We start from the raw sequence: 22,424 nt of genomic DNA on the forward strand, positions 1-22,424 counted from the left end.
GGAGTGTTTTTATTCCCTTGATAGCCCAGCGCCTGTGGGGGGCTGCTGAGGTCAGGCCAGCAAGGGTCTTCGGAAACAGTGAACAGTCCCAGCAGCCCTTACAGCTCGCTAAATGTGGCGCCAGAGAACCCAGAGAAAGGTTTCCTCTCTCAGGGCATTGAGATGAGGGAATTATTTCAGTGCACCTGTTAAAGAACAACTTGCATTCAGCAGATACTGATACGGTCCCCACTCTGGGACAGATCGGAGGCCAGGCTGCAGGGATAAGGAGGAGACCATAGGGTTCCTTCCCTCCAGGGGCTCCCAATCTGCAAGAGGTAGACCAAGGGGCAGACTCTTGCCAAACAGACTGATAAGCTCCTTACTGGGGGGAGGGGAGGGGGGTGGTTAATTAAGGAGGATGCCCTTAATGAAGCTGTGGGGGAGGGGCTGGCGGCTTCTGCTGTCTCTTTAAAGGTGGAAATGAATTGCTGGTTAGCGGGAGGATGCAGCAGAGCATAGAGGGACAGAGGCACGTGGAGACAAGGGAGTGATGCCTCCTGACAAGGTATTGCTGGAATATCAAATGTGCAGGGGTAGGAGCAAGGAGGGTGATGCTGGCAGCTGGCTCAGAAGTGGTTTGGCAATGGGGAGCCATGGAGAGTTACGGAGCAGAGATGGGTGTGGTCGGAAGTGCTTGTAAGCCCGTGGCAGGATTTCAGGTCCCAGCTGAAGCCCTGAGGTACCCCCATGCCAGGCTGAACCAGCAGCACGGGAAAGTTCCCTTAGACAGAGAATCTTCCAGAATCTTGGGATGTTGCCCTTACGGACAGGCATCCTCTCTGTCCTTTGCCCCACCAGAACCCCAAGAGAATCATTTCTCTCATTCCACCCAGTTTCCCTCATTGGGAGCCTTGGCTATCTCAGATAACACCTGCAGGTTAAGACCCTGTAATAAAACATGGACGCCTTCTGGAGGCAAGGTAGACCGTCTTCAAATCCCGCCTCCACGACCTGATTAGCTGTGTGATTTTGAGCAAATCACCCTACCTTGCGGCCTCCTTTGCCTCCCCCCCAAAAAAGGGGCATGATAATCCCAGTTATGGGGCTGGTAGAAAGAACACTAGACCACAGATTTGAAAGAATTCTCTAAATTAAAAACTCGAAGACAATGATTTTTAAATTGGCGAGCTCCCCACGGGCTCCCATGTCCCCATCACAGATGTTGGCCGCTGGAAGACGGGTTTCTGGGCACACGGTTTTATCAGACCTCGCGGATCAGGTAGGCAAGGCGACGTGTGGGGTGGTTCTGGTGACACCTGTTCTCTAGGAGCCAATTACTAATTAATTCCCATGGAATGTTTCCACTGGAAACAAACTAATCTGGAGACAGAAGCAATCCCAACCACGAAGACCTATAATTGAGATAATCGCATAAATAACATCTGCGAGAAGCAGATGCTGGCACCTGACTCCGACGGGACTGTGGAGGAGGCTGTTTTCTCCAGGGTGGCGGTGGCTTTTTTTTTTTCCCATCATTTGATTCATGCCTCTGACCTTTGTCTCTTCCCCAAAAGAAATATGGTATTTGCTTTATTGTTAAATGGAGACCCCTCCCGTCCCCGCCGGCTCTCAAATTTACTTACTTCAAGCTGGGACTATGTTCACATCTTTCTGTGGAACACAAAGCTATCACCAAGTCTCAGTCATTGTGCCCCGAAATAGCTCTTCAGTCCATCCCCTTTCCTCTCCTGCCCCCTTATCAACCACCTCCCCCCCCCCGGAGCTCTCCTTGGGGTTCTGTCCCACCTGCTGGCCTCTGGCCTTGTCTATGCCATCTTACTGCCTCCTGATCTTTGGAGAGAGAATTCAGGTCGGGAGACAGACAATGAGAGAGAAAGAATCCCAAGCAGCCTCCGAGCGCAGTATGGATTCCCCCATCCCTGAGATCATGACCTGAGCCAAAATTAAGAGTCGGATGCTCAACCACTGAGCCACCCAGGTGTCCCCGCAGAGAGAATTTTTAAAATTTAGGTATAGTCTTGGCTCTTTGAGTTCAGAATCTACTAGTGACTTCCCATTGCCCTCAGAATCCAGGGCAGGTTCCTCAGTGTGGCCTTTTTGATGGTGGCAGAGCCTGGCTTCCATGCTCCCGACACTTCTGACCAGCTGCTAAGGGACAGCTCGGGGTCCCTCACACCGTCCCACCTTTCCCACCTTTGCCCACGCTGTGTCCTCTCGCCTCTCCCCTCTGAAAGCTCTTTGCCTGCCGAAGACTTAGTTCTCTTCTTAGCTTGGGCTGGGGCCATCTCTGACCCTCACAGGGCTGGGTGAGAGCCCACTTCCCTTCTTTCACGGTCTCCAGGGTTTAGGTCTAGAATAGTACACATCAGTCTCTCACAATCACTGCCTTTGCTTGCCTGGGTCCCCCACTGACCTTCCAGCTCCTTTAAAGGCAAGGGCCGGACTAAGTACAAATACCAAGAAACTTGTCCAAAGTCAGGAAGGTAGTAAGAGATGAAGAAAGGAGTTGAACCCACAGACTTTACCAGCTGGGAGTTCAGCACGTGCTACCACAGACCGCGAATGTGTCTCCTGTTGGCCCTCTGCCCCCTCTGGGCCCTCGCATCCCTTTGGAAAGCCCCGGATGCTCCTGTAGGCCTTTCCACCGGGGGTTTCGGACTCAGCTTCTGTGTTCCTTCCTGTGGGCCCCCTGGGCCTCGTGTGTTGTCTACATGATGAACTCCCAGCCATGGTCAGGCAACAACCCGAGCTCCCGTTGCTGGTGTGCAGAAGACTGATAGCCCTTGACTCTTCCCTGGTGCCTTTCGTTGGGACATTTGTCACCACGTGTCACCCATGCTTCCATGAGACATTGAAAATAATGAATCCGCTCTGGGAAGATGACTCTGATGGGAGCCTTTTATGTGAGTGAGCACCTTTGGAATGCTTCTCCCCAGCCAGGAACCACAGGGCAGGTGGCCTGGGTATTTTATTTGAAAAGGCTTTTTTTTTTTCTCCCTTTTTGAAAGATGTTGTTGGAGTGAATTGATTCAATATTAACATAACCTCCTGTCAGAGGAGATAAAAACCGAAGTGTAATTGGGTGAGAACATGGTTATCGAGGGCCTGTTCAACCCACAAATATTGACACTTCCCATGCTGTTAGGAACGAAGCGGGGGACAGCTGGCTTTGCTATAGGCAGGAAGTGATGTCTATGTGTCTCCCCAAAAGGACCTGTTACCATTGAGCGCCATGGAGGGCCAGATCCCAGAGCGGCAAGCCATCTACCAGGATAATCATAGCCACCTTGACAACAAGACGTCGATGGCAAGCAACCATTGGTTATGCTGTGCCATAGCCAAGCCCCGAGATGCCATGACTTAATCTGAGCCCCTCAACCCACTTGAATGTAGGGAACAGCATGTGAGCACGGCCTTTTCTGTTTGGGACCAGAGTGTAGGAGTGGGTCTGGAGACTGTAGGTGCTCTGCAGATGGGTGGGAGCTCACAGGGTGAGCCCTGACTGTCCCCGGGAAGGAGCTAGTATTATGCTCCTTGTGCGTAGGAGGAAGTTCCTTGTGTAGGAGACTTGCCCAAAGTCACAGGGCTGGAGAGGAACTGGTTTTTTTTGTTTTTTTTTTTGGTTTGTTTGTGTTTTTGTTTTTTTAATGACATATTTTGAAAGATTTTCAAACTTAAAGTGGCAATAGTTCAGAGGATCCGTGGTTAGCCCTCATTCAGATTGATCAATCTAACATTTTACCACACTCGATTTATCATCCTCTCTCCAAATTACATTTTGTTGAATTATCGGGAAAAGATTAACAGATGTGATGCCCTTTTGCTCTCATCAACCTGGGAAATTTCACACTGATAACATGTTTTCTGATCTGGGGGTCGATGAACTATGGCCTGCAGGCCAAATCCAGCTCAAATCCAACAGGCTTGTTTCTTGTCTGTTTTTGTTTTTTGGATTTTTGTTTGTTTTTTTTGTTTCTGTTTTTGTTTGTATTTTTTATCACAGCCTGAGACCTAAGAATGGTTTTCATGTTTTTAAATGGCTACATTTTAAAGTGGTTAGGGAAGAATAGTACCTCTCTCTCTCACACACACACACACACTTCTTTATTTTTCCGCTCTTGGCTTAGCAAAGCCAAACATATTTACTCTCTGGTCCTTGAAGAAAAAGTTTGCTGAGCCCCGATCTTAGCTGCCAATGATACAGATGTTGCCTGTTGTCCCATTGATATTCCTCAGAGCGATTTTTCTCCATGTTCAGGATCCAACCCCAGATGCAAAAGTGCTTCCATTCAGATTTTGCAAGCCTGTAGATCCTCAATCTCTCCTTCTCTGTTATTTTAGGATGCTGACATTTTGGAAGGATTCAGACCAGTTGTGTTTGCTCTTCCATTTGGGGGAACTGGAATGGGAGCCCCTGTCTTTGCAATTCCAGAACCGTTGGATGTGGTGCCAGTCTGGGGGTGTTCCCAGGACATAGGATTTCTGATTTTAAAACCAGAGACGTCCCAGGCAAACAAGGGAGGGGTGGCGGGGAGGGGAGTGGCCCCTCATAGGACCACCGTCACTAGCACTCAGTAATTGTAAGATGAAGGAAGGTGCCTGTAGGTTGAGGGGAGGAGGTGATGAAGCAGATACCAGCTTGACTGACTTCTCTCGATTATCTGCTCATGTTGCTCCTCGAATGAATTCTTACTGTCCATGCGTGCTCGCCTGGGTCTTGCTTTTTTACCTGCCCCTCTCCATGGATGGATACAAGACTACGTGATGTTATCCTAGGTGGTAGTTGGTTCATCCTCCTTGCTGTTTCTGAGACTGTATCACGGCTGAGACATTTTGCTGTCAATGGACATGTAGCTTGCGCCTAGATCTTGGTGATTATGAATACAGCTACTACGGACCTGTTTTCCCCCGTGTTATTTTATTTGGGAAGGAGGCGTGTGTGTGTGCGTCTCTGTAGGGTGTAGACACAGAAGTGTAGTGTCTTTGGATCAAGGTACGCTTGTTTCGTTAACTGTGCTGAGGTAGCCACATGCTTCTACCAAGTTGTCTGCAGGTGCATTTCCTCCATCCAGTGGAACATGCGCCCCACTGGCGTCCCGGGACAGTCAGCCCTGGGGTTTGCTCCTTACTCACATCTTAGCCCTTTTGCAGGAGGAGGCGTCAGGAAGGTTCCATTTTCCCTCACCCTGATGAGTAAAGAGGTGGATTGCCTTTTCAAAGTGGAAAAGCCATTCGGAGGGTTACTTCTGCCTGATGAAGCCGTGTGTTCCTCTTTCAAACTGTTGGCTAGTCTTCTCAGTGATTTGTAGGATATCCTGGGATGCAAGCCCTTTGCTGGTTATGTATCTTGCAAATACTTTGTCCTGCTCTGGGGACAAACTGTGGGGTACGCTGCTGCCTTCTCTTAGCTCTGTCATTTTATGAACAGAGCTCTCAAGTATGAGGGGGTCCACTTGGTCAGCCTCAGTTAACTTGGAATCCAAATTTAAAATCACTTGCTTAGGTAGAGAGTGTTCTGGTTCGCTGTATGTTCTGGTGGCAGGAAGTTCCCCCTCCCCACCCCTGCACGAGGGGCTCAAGCCTGGACTCGGGATCCAGCCCCTGGAGGTTTGCTGAATGAGTGTGTGGTCATTCTCCCTAGCCAGGTCATTTCCTCCTGCAGAGGAGGGTCCTGCCCACATGGCCCACCCCTTGTCCTTCCTGAGGAGCTGACTGTCCAGACATCGGCCAGTGTCTGGGTCAGAGTCCTGTTCTCAGGAGGAGCCGGGGATGGCCAGGCAGGGGGTGGCTTCCCAAGGGGGTGTTCAGGGCTGGCTCAGGCAGCATGGGCAGTGGGCAGCTCGGGCTATAGGCTGAGGCAGCCCCGCAGACCAGGACAGATTTGTGATGTGTTGAGCTGACCTCTTCCCCTGTCCCTCAGGGCATGTGTGTGGAGCCCCTACCACGTGGGGACCCAGAGTGGAGCAAGCCCCTGGGGGCCTCTGGGCACCCACTATTTAGTGAGAAGACAGACCAGAGGCACTTCGACAGTGCACTGTTTAGGGGAGCCGTGGGGTGCTGGAACAACGGGGTGTTAGAAATAGATAAAAGTGAGGGTATGATAGGATGGGGGCAGGGAGGGTGTTTTATGTGTATTTTATCTTGCTTTTCCACGATTTATTTTTTTATTTTTCTTTCTCTCTTTGGAGAACATCGGTATACTCCACATCCACTGCCATCACAGGTGAAGTTAGGAAGGAAATTCTTGAGGTCTGTTCCAGTCACACAATACCTGGGCAGTCCTGAGATCCTATTAAGAAAGACTGTTGTTTAAATTTCATTTTCATTGAAGTGTGGTTGACACACAGTATTAGTATATTGTGTTAGTATATACATTAGGGGTGTCGTATGTTAGTTTCAGCTGTATAACCTAGCGATTTGACAATTACGTGCATCACGAAATGCTCACTACAGCAAATTTAGTTACCCTCTGTCACCAAGGAAGGACTCTTAAACCCACAAAGAAATAGACTGAAAACGAGTAAAAGAAGGCCTGTTTAACTCAGCAGGTGGGAAGCCCATGTGGCAGGGCTTATAAGAAAAAGCTGTAGCTTTAAAATTCAGTTCAGGTCCTGGCCCCATTCACCACTTAGAAGCTGTGTGATCTTGACAAGTTCATTAACCTCTCTGAGCCTCAATTTCTTCTTCGATAAAACGGTGATGGAAGTACCTGCTTCACAGAGATGTTACATGTTGCAATTAACATATTCGCGGTAAGCATCCAGAAAGTGGTTACGATTATCCCACTACTGATAATGATTATTTTTACTCGGAAGACGATGGAAACAGTAAATACTCAGAAAGCATTCAGATGCATCAATAAATAACGATCCGCTAGCACAATGTAAGGAAAATGATGGAATATTTAATAGATGCTCAAATGGTTTGATCAAGGACACAGAGTAACTGCCAGATGGTCTTAGGAAATTTCCCCCTGGGGCCACCGTCATAAGGCTCTTGAGCCGGACAGACCATTGGTGGACCTGGCCTGACATTTTTAACATGTTTGCACTTAATGAATTTGTTCAATATCAGGGCCTTCTATAGTTTGAGATGCTGGTAATTCCCTTCAGGGAAGGCCTTCCTATTGAAGGTTAATTCTTCCGAGTGCCCTGATGGGATGTCAAGGCCTGGAATGTGTTGAGATTAGCCTGCCAATGACACCATTTCTTAGAAGGCTTCCCCGTGGCATTTGTGATGCAGGATCCTTAAATCCCTCACGTTGTTCAACCAGACCCTGAAATTGGGGTTCTAATTGCTCAGCTGTAATACCAGCATTTTCCCTCTCCCTGCCTCCTTCCGTTATGTCTAGCCCACTCATTGAGTAGCTTAATAAGTCCAAAGCAAACATTTTCACCAGGTATTTAAAGCAGGCAGATGGCTTTGCATAGGAAAGTAATGCTATTCACCGGGTTGTAGTTGATGTCTATGTGATGGGAATCTCAATTGCCCTCCTGGGGAATGAAAGGAGGGGAATGTTGCGAGAGAATGCCGAGAGATGAACTCAGCAGGAGGGAGAGACTTGTGTGCAGAGTGGGCTATGTGGGGGCCCAGGAAGAGCACAGGCTCAGAGCTCCATTGACTTGCGTCTGACCCTGGGCAGGACCCTTCCCCTGCCCCGGGTTACAGTTTCCTCTTTTGTAACATGACGTGGGCTGATCCCTGCCAGGGCTTCTGTGGGCCACAGTGATAATGAGCAACGAGTGGGCCCCCACAGTGCCTCATTGATCAGTGTGGGAGAACTCTCATTCCTTCCTCCTTTTCCCATTGAACAATCAGGAAGGGGCAATATTTATCCTCCTATGGGGAGGGATCCATACACAGAATAGATAAAGAATGAATGATTGTGATTCTACCACAGGGTTTTGGATGGTGCTATGTTGATCCAACATCCTTGGCAGGATGGGATCAATGAACACTGTCACCTGTGGTTTTAAGTGTTTGGTACATGTACTCTCCCCTCTAACTTGTTTACTCATTCTGCATCTGTCTCCTGGCCATACAGCTCTACTTTGCTCAAACAGGAAAAAGGGAAGTTATTTGTCAAAATATCTGAAAAGTTCTAAGGCAAAATCTGCCTTCAGGCTTGGCTGGATCTAGGTGCTCCAACAATGTCATTGCAAATATATTTCTTGCCTTAGCACCTTTGATGTCACCTTCTATTCTAGGCAGTATTTTCATTCTTGCTAGTAAGAGGTCCATCAGACACTCCAGGCTCACATCCTGCATCACAGAGAATGAACTTTGTTTCTGTAGTCCCAGCAAAACCCCTGGCGTCAGCCATGTTACTGTCCCACAGCGAAGCCCTCTGGCTGACAGGAAGTAGTGCTCTGATTGGCTAGGCAGAGTCACATGCTCTTCTTGAAGCTTCATAGTTTTGTGTGTGTGTGGAGGGGGCTGCAGCAGGTGGCGGTCAATTCCATCAGAAGCACGTGGACATTTTGGGGATGGAGATACATATTTTATATATAGATATAGATACTCCTCCCCCCCCAGGGAGGATAGGGTGACACTATCAAAAGAAGGGAGAATAGACACTATGCAGATGCATCACAGAATTTCCCCTATAAAGCATCTGTCTAGGGTAATACTGTTCTAGAAGGAATGCAGCATAATGACTCTGAGTGAGATTCATATCCCAGTCTGTGGCTTAGAAACTGTGAGACCCTCAGTAAGTCATTTGACCTGTCTGTCAGTACCAAGCCAGGTCTGGAAATAGATGGAAATCACCAGAGACTTTATCCCCCTAACCCTGTCCACCCTGTGTCTTGGAGGTCTGACAAGACACCTGGGAGGGGTCATCCCTGGGGATGGATGGTGACTTGGAACCAAAAGATGTGAGGTGTCCTCTGTCCCCCCTCCCCAGGATCCTCATTGTCACACTGGCTGAGGACTGGGAAGCACAACCCAATAACCCTTCCTGAGGGGAGTCTGGCTGCCCTGTTCCCCTCTGCTCTCTGATTGCCCCACCTGGAGCGCCCCCAAGAAGGGAAGGCATTTGCGGAGAGGCGGTGGGCCAGGTCACTCCCCTAAAGGGTCTGATCTCAGCCCCAGCATGACTTGCCACCCGACTTCATAAAAACGTCACTCAAACAGCCCCATATGGAAATAATGTGCAGTGAGTTATTCTTACAGCGGGTCATCCATAATGGAAAATCAGCCCGAGATGGCCCTGTATTTCTTCCCACTCCCTAAAGTGTCATAAATTGAGATTTTTAAATCTCAGCATTTAGATGGCTTGTCAGCAGAGGCCCAGAGCCTGCCCAGCAGAAATCTGGGGCTGCTGTGGTGGGGGGTTGCTGGTGATGGGGATTCTGGTCTTGCCTGTCCAGATCCTCCTCGCTTGTGTCCCTTTGGGGTTGGCACCCTCCCCCGCTCCCCACCCCGTCTGCAGGAAGCCTGAAACTGCTCCTTGAGACGGTGGGAGCTCATCCCAGCAGTGGGAGCTCGAGGGCTCCATTTCCTTTCATTCTCTGGCCTCTGTGATGGGGTTAAAACCCCTACTCGTAAGGCTGTTAAGGGAAGGAAAGGGACAGACAACAGACAACAGAGACAACTGCCATTACTCTTCTTGGGTTTTCTCAGTGCCCGGCACGGTGCTGAGCACACCCCTGATTCCACTTACTCACTACGCGGGATCACATAGACCCTACGGTGGGACTCTCCCCATTTTACAGGTGAGAATACTGAGGTGTGAGGTTACGAGACCCACTGAGAGAGGCCGATCCTCCAGGTCTGGCTCCATGCCCAGGCTCTGACCCCCACATGGGGTGGGACCTGGCACTCAGCCAGTGTCAGGAAGTGTTGGTTTCCTTCCTCCTCCCTGGGGGGCAAACTTGTTTATCCGGGATGGTGCCTGTTTCCTCCTGTCTCTTGTCTCTGACTGCTCCGCCTCAAATTCTGCAGCCCCCAGCCTGGTCCTGGACCTCACGACCTTGCCTGGGTGGCTGCCGTGGTCTCACCAAGCCACTGAGCCAACTCTTCGCTCTGCAAAGGAGCTTTCCCTTTATTATAATCCGGCCTCCCCTTGTGGCCCAGACCTTCCAGAAAGGGGCTTTTCAGGAGGCACAGGGGGCCCAGCAGGAAAGAACGTGGCCTCTGGGGTTGGACCAGCTGGGCCTCTCCACTGACCTGCTGTGTGACTGTGGGCAAGTCCTTTCCCCTCTGTGAGCCCTGGTGTCCTCCTACACCAGGTGGTTCCTAAAGGTGGTACCCTGCTCCCAAGAGGTCTTGTGGGGCTTTTACAAAGCAAGAAAGAGAGAGCACAGTGTCCTGGAAATGGTCCCCAACAACAGTAGCAGGTACAACTGTTAATGCCAAGACCCATCACGGCCAGGAGAATCCTATCCCTAACCCAGAGGAGCTAAGAAGAACACTGACAGCCGTGTCCATTTCCACTCGGGGATGAATCGTCCCCACTCTGCTTACTGCGGGGAGATGGGGGAAGGGAAGGATTATTTCTTAATCGTTGATCATCATCTACCACCTGGAAAATGGAGATACAGATAGAGTCTTCTCGCTCCAGGGAGGCTCTGAGGACCAGGGCATCATGCTGCCAAAACCCTTAGCCCAAGGAGGGGCTCAGCAGATGGAAAGTGCTGTCCTCGTATTTGGTGCTTTACTATTCGGTTACTGACGGTGGCTCTCACTTGCCTCTTGGCCCTGAGCCTGGCAGTTTGGCCTGGCAGCGGGACCCGGTGAGATGTCTTCTTTCCACTGTTAGTTACCTGACCTCATCTCCCATGATGGCCCACCTGCTCCTGCCCGCCCAGACCTTTCCTTCTTGGCACACCCCATGGTGTGTCCTCACTGGCTGCCGCATTTCCAGTCTTGCCCACTAAATCCTATCCTCCCTGCAGCAGCCAAGGTAGATTGTGCTAACTGCCTCCTTCCTCCTCCATCAGTGGTTTCCCTGCAGACTGAAAATGAGCTTGCACTTCGCTCACTAGCCTCACTCATGTGCCGACCCCCCACCCCCACTCCATCCATTCCTTCAGCATCCTGCCCCTTCCCCATCTCTGTATAGCTGTCCAGCCACACTGGCCACATTTCTGTCCTTCAGCACCACTTTCACTTTTGTTCTTGTTCCTGCCTCAGGGCCTTTGCACCAGCTGCTGCCTCCACTCAGGACACTGTTTCTTCCTCCTCAGTCTCTACACAGCTGTCTCTTTATGTCTTTCAGGTCTTAGCTTAGTGAGGCCTCTGGCTGCAGGGAGCCCTCCTTGCCACCTCCCTGCCTTGCCAGAGGCTCTGGAGTCACCTGCGGGATGATGAGACTATACCTGACTTCTGATTCGCCCTGTCCGTGGTGCTCCCCTTGCTCAGCATCACTCTCCATGTGTCCCAGCCCCCACACTGGGGGGAATGGGCCTCAAGTTGCTGAGCCTGCTGTGGGAATACATCGTTCTTGGGGGCTTGGAAAACTGGGTGGAGAGGAGGGTTTGTGGATCTTGGCTGCCGGCAGTGAGGTGGGGCTGGAACTAGAGGTTCGTGTGAGAAAGCCGTGTGTAAAATGGGGATATCAGCAGTATGCACTGCACAGCTCGAAGATGAGGATTACAAGTCAAAATGAAAGCGGAACCTTTTCTGAGGTGCTTGGCAGGAGATACTCAAATTGATGGTGACCTCCATTCTCCCCCCCCCCCCCATTGTCATTGTTATTATTCTAACATGGGGCTGAGCTCCTGATGTGCTGTGGAAGACATTCTCTGCCCAGTTTGGAAGGAGATGAAAATGAACCCAAGGTGGGATCTACCCACAGAGCAGCCCCCCCAACCTTGGTCAGTTGTCCTGCGGTGATGTCTGCAGTGGTTCAATTGTTTGCCTTTTGTAGATCAATGGGGCCCTCTCACTTGCTTGGTGGCCTCAGGAACCAGAGAGTGTATGCACGTCATTTCACGGGGACTCTAGCTTGCCTTATTTTTTTCCTATCTGGGAGCTCTAACCTTACTATTATTAACTTTGGTGGGGCAGTGTCCTGGCTGTGAGAGAGTCAGCTGGTCTGGACAATATAAGCGACTGTCTTCACTTCTTGCAGCTAGCTGTGTGACTTCAGGCAAGGCACTGTCCCTCTCTGAGTCCCTAGCATTCTCTTTAGGCGATTTCGGAGGCTGTGTTCTGCTCAGGGATTCTAGGGTTTGGAGATCCAGAGGGAACTGCCAACTGTAGCATGGACTTAGGGATTGTGACCGAATGTGTTTTTTTCCAGTGGGGAGTGACTATCTTCTGGGGCCATGTAGGTACTTGGACCCGTTAGATCGCCCCACTCTGCTAAGACAGGAGGCTGGCTAGGTGCAGGCAAGTGAATGGGTAAGAAAGGAAAGAGAAAGAAAAGAAAAACTTTGTTTAGGTCAGTGGCTCTTAATCTTTGAGAAAATGCTCCCATAGCAAAAAGTTCACATACCATTTAAAGGGGGTTTGCAATGCTGAAACCTGGTTAAGAGATATCTACTTGGGGGCACCTGGATAGCTCAGTCTGACTTTGGCTCAGGTCATGATCTCAGGATCCTGGGAGCGAGCCCACTGTCAAGGTTCCCTGCTCCCTGCTCAGATGGGAATCTGCTTGTCCCTCTCCCTTTCCCTCTGTCCCCCCACCCAGCTTATACGCGCTCTCTCTCTCTTAAAAAAATAAATAAATAAATAAATAAAGGAAACATCTCCTTGGCAACTTCCTACTGACTTTCCTGGACCTTTTCCAGGAAGCCTTCCCTGGCTTCATCTTGTATTCTCAGTGTTTTCATGTCTTCCTTCCTTTGTTACTCAGTGAGGCTGTCCCTTTCTGACGCCCCTTCTCCCATGGTGGGCCAGGGGCCAGGCTGACTGCTCACGGCACACACTAAGTGGATGTCAGCAAATATTTGCTAAGCGGGGCTGGGGCCTAGCTCCTGGCACCAAAGTGGACCAGTCTTATTTCATGGGACAGCACCTGTTCAATTTTGAGTAGCTCAGAATCTGGCCGCCTCAGATGCAAATGCAGTCGCTTTCCCTCGTTGTGGGTTGATGAATAGTTGTGAAGACATGGGGGCCGTCTGTAAATTATTGTGCCACCGGAGAGGGGCTGAGCCAGAGGGGAAGGGCATTCAAGGAGGCAGTCTTATGAGGCTCTTCTCTTCTCTTTTCATCCTCCTGCCTGGCGCAGCTGGAGCAGAGCGAAGCCAAGTGTGAGGATGCTTTGAAGACGCAGAAGGCACTGACTGTGGACCTGGAGAACATGCACAGTGAGCTGGAGAACATGACCCGGAGCAAGAACCTGGTACCTGTCCCTTCCTGGAACTGTGGGGCCCCGGGCCAGTGCAGGGCTGTGGGAGCTAACATGGGCCCACTCTGTGCTCAACACTGTAAGAGGGACAAAAGATACTTATTGGGAACTTACTGAGAGCACAGACATCCTACTATGAGCTGAGCCTTATAAAGGTATAAGGGAATATATGAGGGCTGACTGTGTGTTCACCTCTGCAAAGGTAGCCCTACTGTGTGCTCAGCATGGTGTGGATGTTTTCAGTAGGAACCTGTTGTTTTCTCAGCACCCTACCTGGGAACAAAAATGTCTATAGTATTCCCACAGTGTGCTCACCACTGTAAGTGGTTCCCAGGGACCTATTGTAGTCCTACTATGTGCTCACCACCATTACAGGGGACTCGATAATTATAATTGAATGAGTGTATGTTCATTCTTATAAATGGAGATGAGCGTGTCTCTCACAGGCCTACTTAGGCTCACTCCTATAAGGGACCCAGCCATCTATTATGAACCTACTATGTGCTCAGCCCTGAATGGGGGAAGTGAACACATATTATGAATCTAATATGTTGGCAGAAATCAGGTGCGCCTTTCTAAGTCACCCATCTGTGCATACAAGGTGAGCTTAAATTTTTACTCTACATGTGAAATCCTAAAACTTAAGTGTAGCCACATATTTATAGGCAAAAGTTTGTCTCAAGATCCCTTTTGTTCCAGATTTTGTTGGCACCAGGTTAAGAGGAACTTGCCCGCAAACATTCATATGAGCACACGCACATAAACGAATGCACGCCCTCACCTCCAAAATCCCCAGACACACAGATTAATGTCCTCTTAGGTAACATACGCATCTACTTCTACCCAACCACCCAAGACATATTTCCTGAGCACCTGCTGTAGGCAGGCCTGGTACAGTGGGGTTTGGGGTGGAATAGATCTGTGAACAGAACAGAGCCCTGGTCCTCAGAAAGAATCTGTACTCAGAGAGGTCTGTACTCACGTGCGTGTCTCAGGCATGAAATGTGAGCCCATGTGGGCTCACACAGATGTCTATCCATTCACAAGCACACATGCATTCACACAGCCACATGCGTGCCCTCCCCCCCACATCATGCATGGACACACCTATGACCATCCTTTCCAGTCACTCATCTGATACACTCACAGGTGAGCCTCCCCACTTGGCTCTTCCTGAGGCCCCTGGTGTCCCCCTCCCCGCCACCCTTCCAGCTTCCCCCTCACCCTTGTCCTGCCTCCCCCCAGGTGGACGAGCAGCTCTACCGGCTGCAGTTTGAGAGAGCGGATCTGTTGAAGCGCATCGACGAGGACCAGGAGGACCTGAATGACCTCATGCAGAAGCACAAGGACCTCATAGCTCAGGTGGCGACGGAGAGTGGAAGGAGGCTTAGTGGCCTTGGGGCGGGTGTGGGTGGCTGGGGGAAGATGTCAAGGAAGGGGATGTGATTGGGCCGCTCTCTGATCCTAGGACCTGGGTGGGATAGATGCTACAGTGATAGATGGGGACGGTGAAATTTCATGTCCTAATGGAGGTGAGTGTCACCTTCAGATGGCTGTGCGTTCCTGGAAGGCATCTCCCCCGGGAAAATTTTTGATTTATGTATACATATATCTACACATCCACACACCCACATACCCTTCTAAATATTCATCCATCCACCATTCATCTGCTCATCTGTCCCCCATTCACCTGTCCTCATTTTAGCCACCCATCTACCCATCCTCTACCCATTCACCCACCTACCCACCCAGCCACTCACCCATCCTTCCACCACTTACCCATTCTTCCATCCATCCTTTCATCTATTCATCTGCCTCTCCATAATCTATGTCTATATCCATTCATTTGTTTAATATTTACTGTGCCCCCACCATGCATTTGCTACCATATGAAATGCCAAGGATACTGGATTGAGAAAAGCACGTCCTGTCCCTGCATTCACATGCGGTGAATGGGCTGGGCAGACCTCCTCATATAATCACCCAGAACAGAGGGGGGCACTTGCAAAAGGACCTTAGAGTCCAGAAAGGAGATGAGCACGTTTCTGTGAATCTTGACCTAGATTGGACTTCAGGGAGGGCTTCCCCGAGGAGGTGACACTCAGATGGAGATCTGAATGAGGCACAGGAGTTAATTAGGTTGGGTGGAAGTGAGGGTTGTGGGAAGTGTTCCAGGCAGATGGAACAGCACAGGCAAAGGGCCTACGATGGCCCATTTGAGAGGCTGGAAGAAGGCCAGCGAGGGGAGCGTGATCCAGGAGGAGCTCAGCGAGGCCAGCAGAGCAGGGCCAGACTGGGGGCTTGTAAGCTGAGATGAGTTTGGATTTTCTTTTATGTGTGATGGGAATTATCAGCAAATGTTTTAGGGACCAGAACAAGAGGGAAAAGTTCAGCTGGCTTGTACCGAGGAGTGGAGTAGATGTGGTTAGGTGATCAGACCCAGGACACAGTCAGGAGACATGGTGGTAGGATGGGGTGCAGCAGAGGCTTTGGGGTTAAACAGACCAATGAGTGATGGGGATCCCTGGCAGGTTTCTGATAACTGGGGGGTAGAGAGAGAAGCTCCCTCCGAGAGTAAGGAGCATCTTGCTCACGTTATACCCCAGAGGGGATCCGTGACACCTTCACCTGCCAGACTTCAAATGTATCCTACTGAGATGGGATCTGGGGGAGTTTCTGCCAAAAAAGGAATAATGATAATAAAAACAACAAATTTGGGGCACCCGGGTGGCTCAGTGGGTTAAGCCTCTGCCCTCGGCTCGGGTCATGATCCCGGGGTCCTGGGATCAAGTCCCTCATCGGGCTCTCTGCTCAGCAGGGACCCTACTTCCCCTCTCTCTGTCTGCCTGCTGCTCTGCCTACTTGTGATCTCTCTTTCTCTGTCAAATAAATAAATAAAATCTGTTAAAAAAATAACTAGTTATATCCTTGACATTAGAACAGCCATCACAGAAATAACCTTTGCCCTCTTCTGCCTTTGTGACTCACACTTATTTTGGGTCAAAGGGAACTTTCTGCATTGGATCAATTACAGAAACAGTCTACTCATATGTGTGTCATAAATAAATAATAAAGACAGGTGGAAAATAGAAAGCGAGGGACCCTCCTGCCCGTCGGAATTCCTCTCTTCGGAGATACTCACGCTTAACAGTTTGGTTCTCCTTTTTTTAAAGGACGTTTATAGTCTCCACTGCCTCATTTCATCTCTGAACAAAGCCCAGGTAGAGGAGCTAAGCAGAGACTCTCAGCCCATTTTACACATGGAGATACTGAGGGACAGAGAGGCCAAGGCCAGTATCCAAGTCTAGAATCCCAGTCACCTGACACTTGGGAGTCCCCTTCCCTTCTAATCTGGCCCTGGTGTCATGGCCAGCCCATTTCCCTCTGGGCTCTCAAGAGTGTCTGACAGTGTGCTGGGCGGTTAACCAAAGCCATGGGCTTATATAACGGGAGTGACTCAGCAGACACTGAGATGGACAATGTGGGAAGGATGTAAGCAGTAACTTTTTGGAACGAGCTATTGTCACAGAGGCTCTGAGACATCTGGAGGGTGGAAGTGGGGAGAAGGGTTTGCCAGCGGTAGGTCCCCAGTGAAGCCTCAAGGTTACTTTTTTTTTTTTTTGGTCTCACTAGTCTGCTACTGACATTGGACAGATCCAAGAACTGCAGCTTCAGCTGGAGGAAGCCAAGAAGGAGAAGCACAAACTTCAAGAACAAGTACGTGCTCAGAGATGCCCTTGTGGTGGGGAGGAAAGGAAGCGGTCTCTCTGGGACCTCCCTGTTTGGATCCTGGAAAACTGTCCCTCATCCATCCATCCATCCATCCATCCATCCGTCTACTCACTCAACTTGAGCTGTGCACCAAATGAATTGAGTGGAAACACACACACACACACACACACACACACTGACTCTTGCTCATGCCAGTTCAGCCTCCAGACATGCCCTATGCAGTGAAACTCATCAGCCATTCTGTGCAAGATTTTCCTCCTCTGAGAAATGTTTTCAAGGACAAAGGAATGGTCTGGGCGAGATAGGATCCTCATCCTTTGTGAAATCTTCCTTTGAAGCCATGGTTCTTCCAAACACCCCTGAGTTTCACTCATTAGCTAGAGGGTTGCTCTTATCCATGCAATTCTCAAAGCCCTTCTTGAACTGTTGTGTGCACCTGCTTAGGGTTTCTGCCAACATGCCAGGGCCTCAAGCAAATGTCCCTAGGCGTGAGTAACACCAACAGCACAAAAATAATGGCAGCACGAGGCCTCTGCTGGGTGCTTATTATATACCAACTACTAATGGCCATCAGTCCTCACACACACAAAAATGAGAGGAGGAGCTCAAGGAGATGAACTGCCTAGGTGCCTCCTGCTGGAAAGGGGCAGAGCCTGGCTTTGAACTCTGATGAATGTGCTTGGCTCCCAAGCCCACACTTGGTTGCGTGCTGCGATCCCGAAGCTTGCTGATTGAAAGTTTTGTGTTGGGTGCTGAAGACACACAGCAAACATTACCTCCAGCCTCAGCGACCCTAGGGCATGGGCTGCTGGGAGGGTACTGACAGTCTGTGCTTGTCCCTTGAACACATATCACCAGAGCCAAGAAGGAGGCGGTGTGAATGGGCCTGGGGCTAAGTCCTGCATGTGTTTTGATGCTGGGACTTGGGGCCAGCAGGTGGCCAATGGATGTCTCGGGTTTGCCCCCAGCTGCAGGTGGCTCAGATGCGCATTGAGTACCTGGAGCAGTCCACTGTGGACCGAGCCATTGTCAAGAGGCAGGAGGCGGTCATCTGTGACCTGGAGAACAAGACGGAGTTCCAGAAAGTGCAGATTAAGAGATTTGAGGTATTGGCGGACATGTAGATGTTACTCAGGCTGAAAGCAGTGGGGCTTTTGTAAATGCTCTGTCCATCCTCTGACCATCCTTCCGTCTGCTCATGCCTTTCTCTGAATCCATATTCCTCTACCATCTCCCATCGGTGTTCCTTCCCCCCAACTCCCTCCTTTCTGCCTGCCTCAGGCACATGGTCCCATAAGTACCTATCTGTCCAGCCTGCCCACCTCCATCCACCTCTGTCTACCTCCATCCATCATCCCCCTTCTGTCTCTTCTTCCTTCCTTTCTCCACTATCTTCTCTTCCTCTGATCCCTCCCTTTCTTCAGACCTTGACCTTTCTGTCTGTCCACGTTTTTATCCACTGATACTGCCCTGCCCATCTTCATCCACCCTCTCATACACTTATGCATGTAACACTTGCTTTGAGCAGAAATATATTTTGCTCTTACTGTGTACCAGGCTCTGGTTTAGGTGCCTGGCAGGTGGAGGTACAAAAAAGCAGATTCCACTTTCCAGAAACATAGAGTGTTGTAGGAGATGTGGGTGAAATATGTGCATAAATACAGAGAGAGGGCTGGGAGGTTTAGGAGATGTTGGTCTTTTCAAGCTGGGGAATCAGGGAGGCTTCCAGGAGGAGGTGGCATTGTTGCTGGACCTTGAGAAGGGCAGGTAATAACATAGACGGGCTGGGGCAAGGTTCAATAATTACATTTACCTTTAGCTCTGTGGGCCAGTGACACGAGCCATGGCCCAGTGAACCTCACCACTGTCAAAGCTGTTTCTCATCTCTCTCTCCCCTGGAAGTTCATCGCAAACCCATGGGGGCAGGTAGGATCAGTCCCACCAAATAAACTACAAGATGTGCCCAGTGAGGTCAAGTGACCTGTTCAAGATACAGCTAGGTAGTGTCAGAGACAGGACTAGATTGACAATGGATCCTCACTGGTCCCAGGCTATAATTTCTCCGCAGTCAGCTGGCTTAGCCACAGGATGACGGTGCATTGGGAAATGGGAGGCTGCATTCCTCACTTGGAAACCTTCTCCCGATCCCCTGCTGGGCATTTCGTCTCTAAGAAGGATGCTTTATATGAAGAACAGAGAAAGATTCTTCTTTTCCTTGACACTCAGTGCTTCTCAGAATTGCTCAAGGGATCCCTCAAGGCATAATTGTCTCTGCAGATCACCACGGAACACTTTGATCTCCTACATTTTAAGTGTATGTAATGTTGGGCTCTATCAGATTTTTTTTTAAGCTTGATTCTAGCATAATCAAGTGATAGCAGAGAAGTAAATAAAATTACAATAAAAAAAACTTCCAGTGGCAGATTCTGTGTCCAAATTCACTTCCCCACTCTGCCATCATGATCTGAATTTAGTAGAATCCCAGGTCCTTGAGATGAGGTACCCTGGGAACACCGTTTGTGAACTGATCTTCTTCCTTTTAACCCCCCTGCTGCCCTTTGAAATTGTTGCTAAACTCCATTTGAAAGGCGAAGGGCAATTGAAGAGTAAAGCTTTTCTTTTAGACCATTATTCAGGCTCTGATCTGGAGAGGGGCTCAGAGTCCTGAGCAAGGGCCTGAAATATTCATGCAGGCTCAGTTTTAGGTCAACCCTCAAGTATTTGCCCATCAGAATCGATTGGCTCCGGGCTTGTTGGCCAACTAATGAATTCTGCAGAACAGTACTTGGGTTTGTTTTCTCTAGCAATGGTGATGCCCACAGCTCCTTTCTCTTTACTGTTTCATTGTGTCCTCTTGGCTTGTCCCCCTCCCACACATACCCAGAAAAGGGAAAATGCCATGAAGCGTAAGAGCCGAGGCTCATTCATGGAAGATTATCTGATCAAACCTCCTCGTTTTACAAATAGGGAACCCCAAACCGATGCTGGGGAAGGGGTTTTGATTTCCCAGTGTGGTGTGCTCCCCACTGCACAGCTTCATAAAATGATGAGGGCTGCTATAAATATTAATAATTCCTAACCCTTGTTTAGAATACCTGGTGTGCCAGGCACTGAGCTAAGCCGTCTGCAGAACTTAACATTTTCAATTCTGACAGCATCCCTGGGATGTAAATCCTATTATCATTTCTGTCTCTCAGAGAGGTTAAATAACTTGCCCAAGGTTACACAGCCAAGAAGAGGTAGTGGTGAGGATTGAACCTAGAGCGTATTCAAAAGCAGGGTGCTGGGGTGCCTGGATGGCTCGGTAGGTTAAGCCTCTGCTTTTGGCTCGGGTCATGATTTCAGGGTCCTGGGATCGAGCCCTGCATTGGGCTCTCTGCTCAGCAGGGAGCCTACTTCCACCTCTCTCTCACTCTCTCTCTTTGCCTCTCCGCCTACTTGTGATCTCTCTCTCTCTCTATCTCTCTGTCAAATAAATAAATAAAAATCCTTATAAAAACAAACAAACAAACAAACCAGGGCGCTTATCCATATGCAAGGCTGCCTCTCGGTATAGCAGTTATCATTGGCTAGGTTTTTATTTATTTTTTATTTTTTTAAGATTTTTTAATTTATTTGATAGAGATCACAAGTAGGCAGAGAGGCAGGCAGAGAGGGTGGGGGGAAAGCAGGCTCCCTGCTGAGCAGAGAGCCCGATGTGGGGCTTGATCCCAGGACCCCGGGATCATGACCTGAGCCAAAGGCAGAGGCTTTAACCCACTGAGCCACCCAGGTGCCCTGGCTAGGTTTTTAAAGCAAATTCTTCTTTTCTGTAGCAGAAATCAGAATGATCATCCTGATGACTTTATACAAATGCAGAGAGACTGAGCACAAGATTTCTCTTCCCGGAGCCCCCTGTCTCCTGCCCCTGGCCTCTAATAACAAGATGGGTGTGTGCTCTCCGCTCCGACTCCAGGTCCTGGTGATCCGGCTTCGGGACAGCCTGATCAAGATGGGTGAGGAGCTCACGCAGGCGGCCAAGTCCGAGTCCCAGCAGCGGGAGAGCAGCCAGTATTATCAGCGGCGCCTGGAGGAGCTGAAGGCGGACATGGAAGAGCTGGTGCAACGGGAGGCAGAAGCCAGCCGCAGGTGCATGGAGCTGGTGAGTGCTGTCCCCAATGCCGGCTGTCATCTGATGGAGGATTTCAGGTGCAGGAGTGCCCTCCTGCCTTTCAAATGGGAGCCTCCACCTGGGCTGTTCCCTGGGGCCTTTGGAAAGCAGGGAGAAACCAGAAGAGGTTGGGCAGAGGAACAATGTTGCCATTGGCTGCGGACTCTGGGGGCGGGTCCCTAGTGGACCAATGGCATTCACTGCTGCTGGATGGCCGCTCAGCACGTGTGCGTTTCAGATTCCAGACTTTATTTTCCTGCCTCACACTTTCCACTCCAAAGGCAGGGTGGCCTCTTGGGAAGAGGGAGGACCAAAGGTTGATTAAATGTCTACCTTGCATGGAGTCTTACCATCCATATCATAAAATCCTCCTAACAACCCTGTAAAGTCAGAATATTGTCCCCATTTTATAGATGGGGAAACTGAGGGAAGGGCCCATCAACATACCAAACTGAGGCTCAGAGTGGTACATTCACTTGCTTGAGGCTACAATTTCAACATTAGTAAGAATCTAAACCCAGGACTGTCCAATCCTGTAGTCTGTGCCTTTATTGGCTAAACCATGCTTTGCTCCTGGTGTGGTCCAAGCAGAACTTAAAAATCTCTTCCCATCAGGACAGAGAAAAAAGGAAGTATAATGATAAAAAAATAATAATCAATAAAATGCAGAGTTTGGGATCTTACTAAATTTCATAGGGAAGAAAAAGGAGGGAGAGATAAAAGTATGTTTCCTGTCCAGTGGGAAAATCTCTCCCATCACACTCTGTGAAGAGTTTCCTGCAGGGATCACAGGGCCTCTGAGGGAGCTGGCTGCTCTTTTTCCCCATGAGGTCCCATATCCCTAAGACTCCAGGTTCCTGCTTCTGGGACCTGGGAGACATCTGGCACTCCCTTTGCCTACTACCAGGGAGCCGTCACTGAGACAACCCAGCACGTGCTGAGGCTTGGCCAGAAGGTCTCTAAATCACAGTCTTTATCTCCTTCCTGCCTTGTCCACTCTGGTTTTGTGATGGGTCTCACCAACTTGTCTGCCTGTAGCAAGTGTATTTCTCGGCCACTGCCTACCATAGCCAACGCCCCTCTCATCAGCTTTGCCCTTGACAAGTCATCAGCGTGGCTGTCATGGAGGGGGAGGTGAGGCTCTGCACAGAGACCCAGGTTCCCAGACAAAGTCCAAGAGCCATGACTGGCAGTTCCTCCACCTCCCACGGCCAGGAAGAGAGAAAGGCTCCTTCCTCCAGT

At 49.8% G+C, this 22,424-nt stretch overlaps 1 protein-coding gene across 1 annotated transcript in view; it reads left to right on the forward strand.

The window, feature by feature from the left end:
• Nucleotides 1–22,424, forward strand: part of MYO18B (myosin XVIIIB) — a gene marked incomplete at its 5' end in the record, with an annotated part of 249,320 nt that overhangs the window by 158,757 nt on the left and 68,139 nt on the right. The window contains 5 exons of the mRNA XM_046025552.1: nt 13,181–13,294; nt 14,546–14,662; nt 16,934–17,017; nt 18,001–18,138; nt 20,988–21,173. Of these exons, the coding sequence (XP_045881508.1) occupies nt 13,181–13,294; nt 14,546–14,662; nt 16,934–17,017; nt 18,001–18,138; nt 20,988–21,173 (639 nt within the window). The remainder of the gene's footprint in view (nt 1–13,180; nt 13,295–14,545; nt 14,663–16,933; nt 17,018–18,000; nt 18,139–20,987; nt 21,174–22,424) is intronic.

The sequence above is a fragment of the Meles meles genome, chromosome 12 (genome assembly GCF_922984935.1).
Source record: "Meles meles chromosome 12, mMelMel3.1 paternal haplotype, whole genome shotgun sequence".
NCBI classification, from domain to species: Eukaryota; Metazoa; Chordata; class Mammalia; order Carnivora; family Mustelidae; genus Meles; species Meles meles.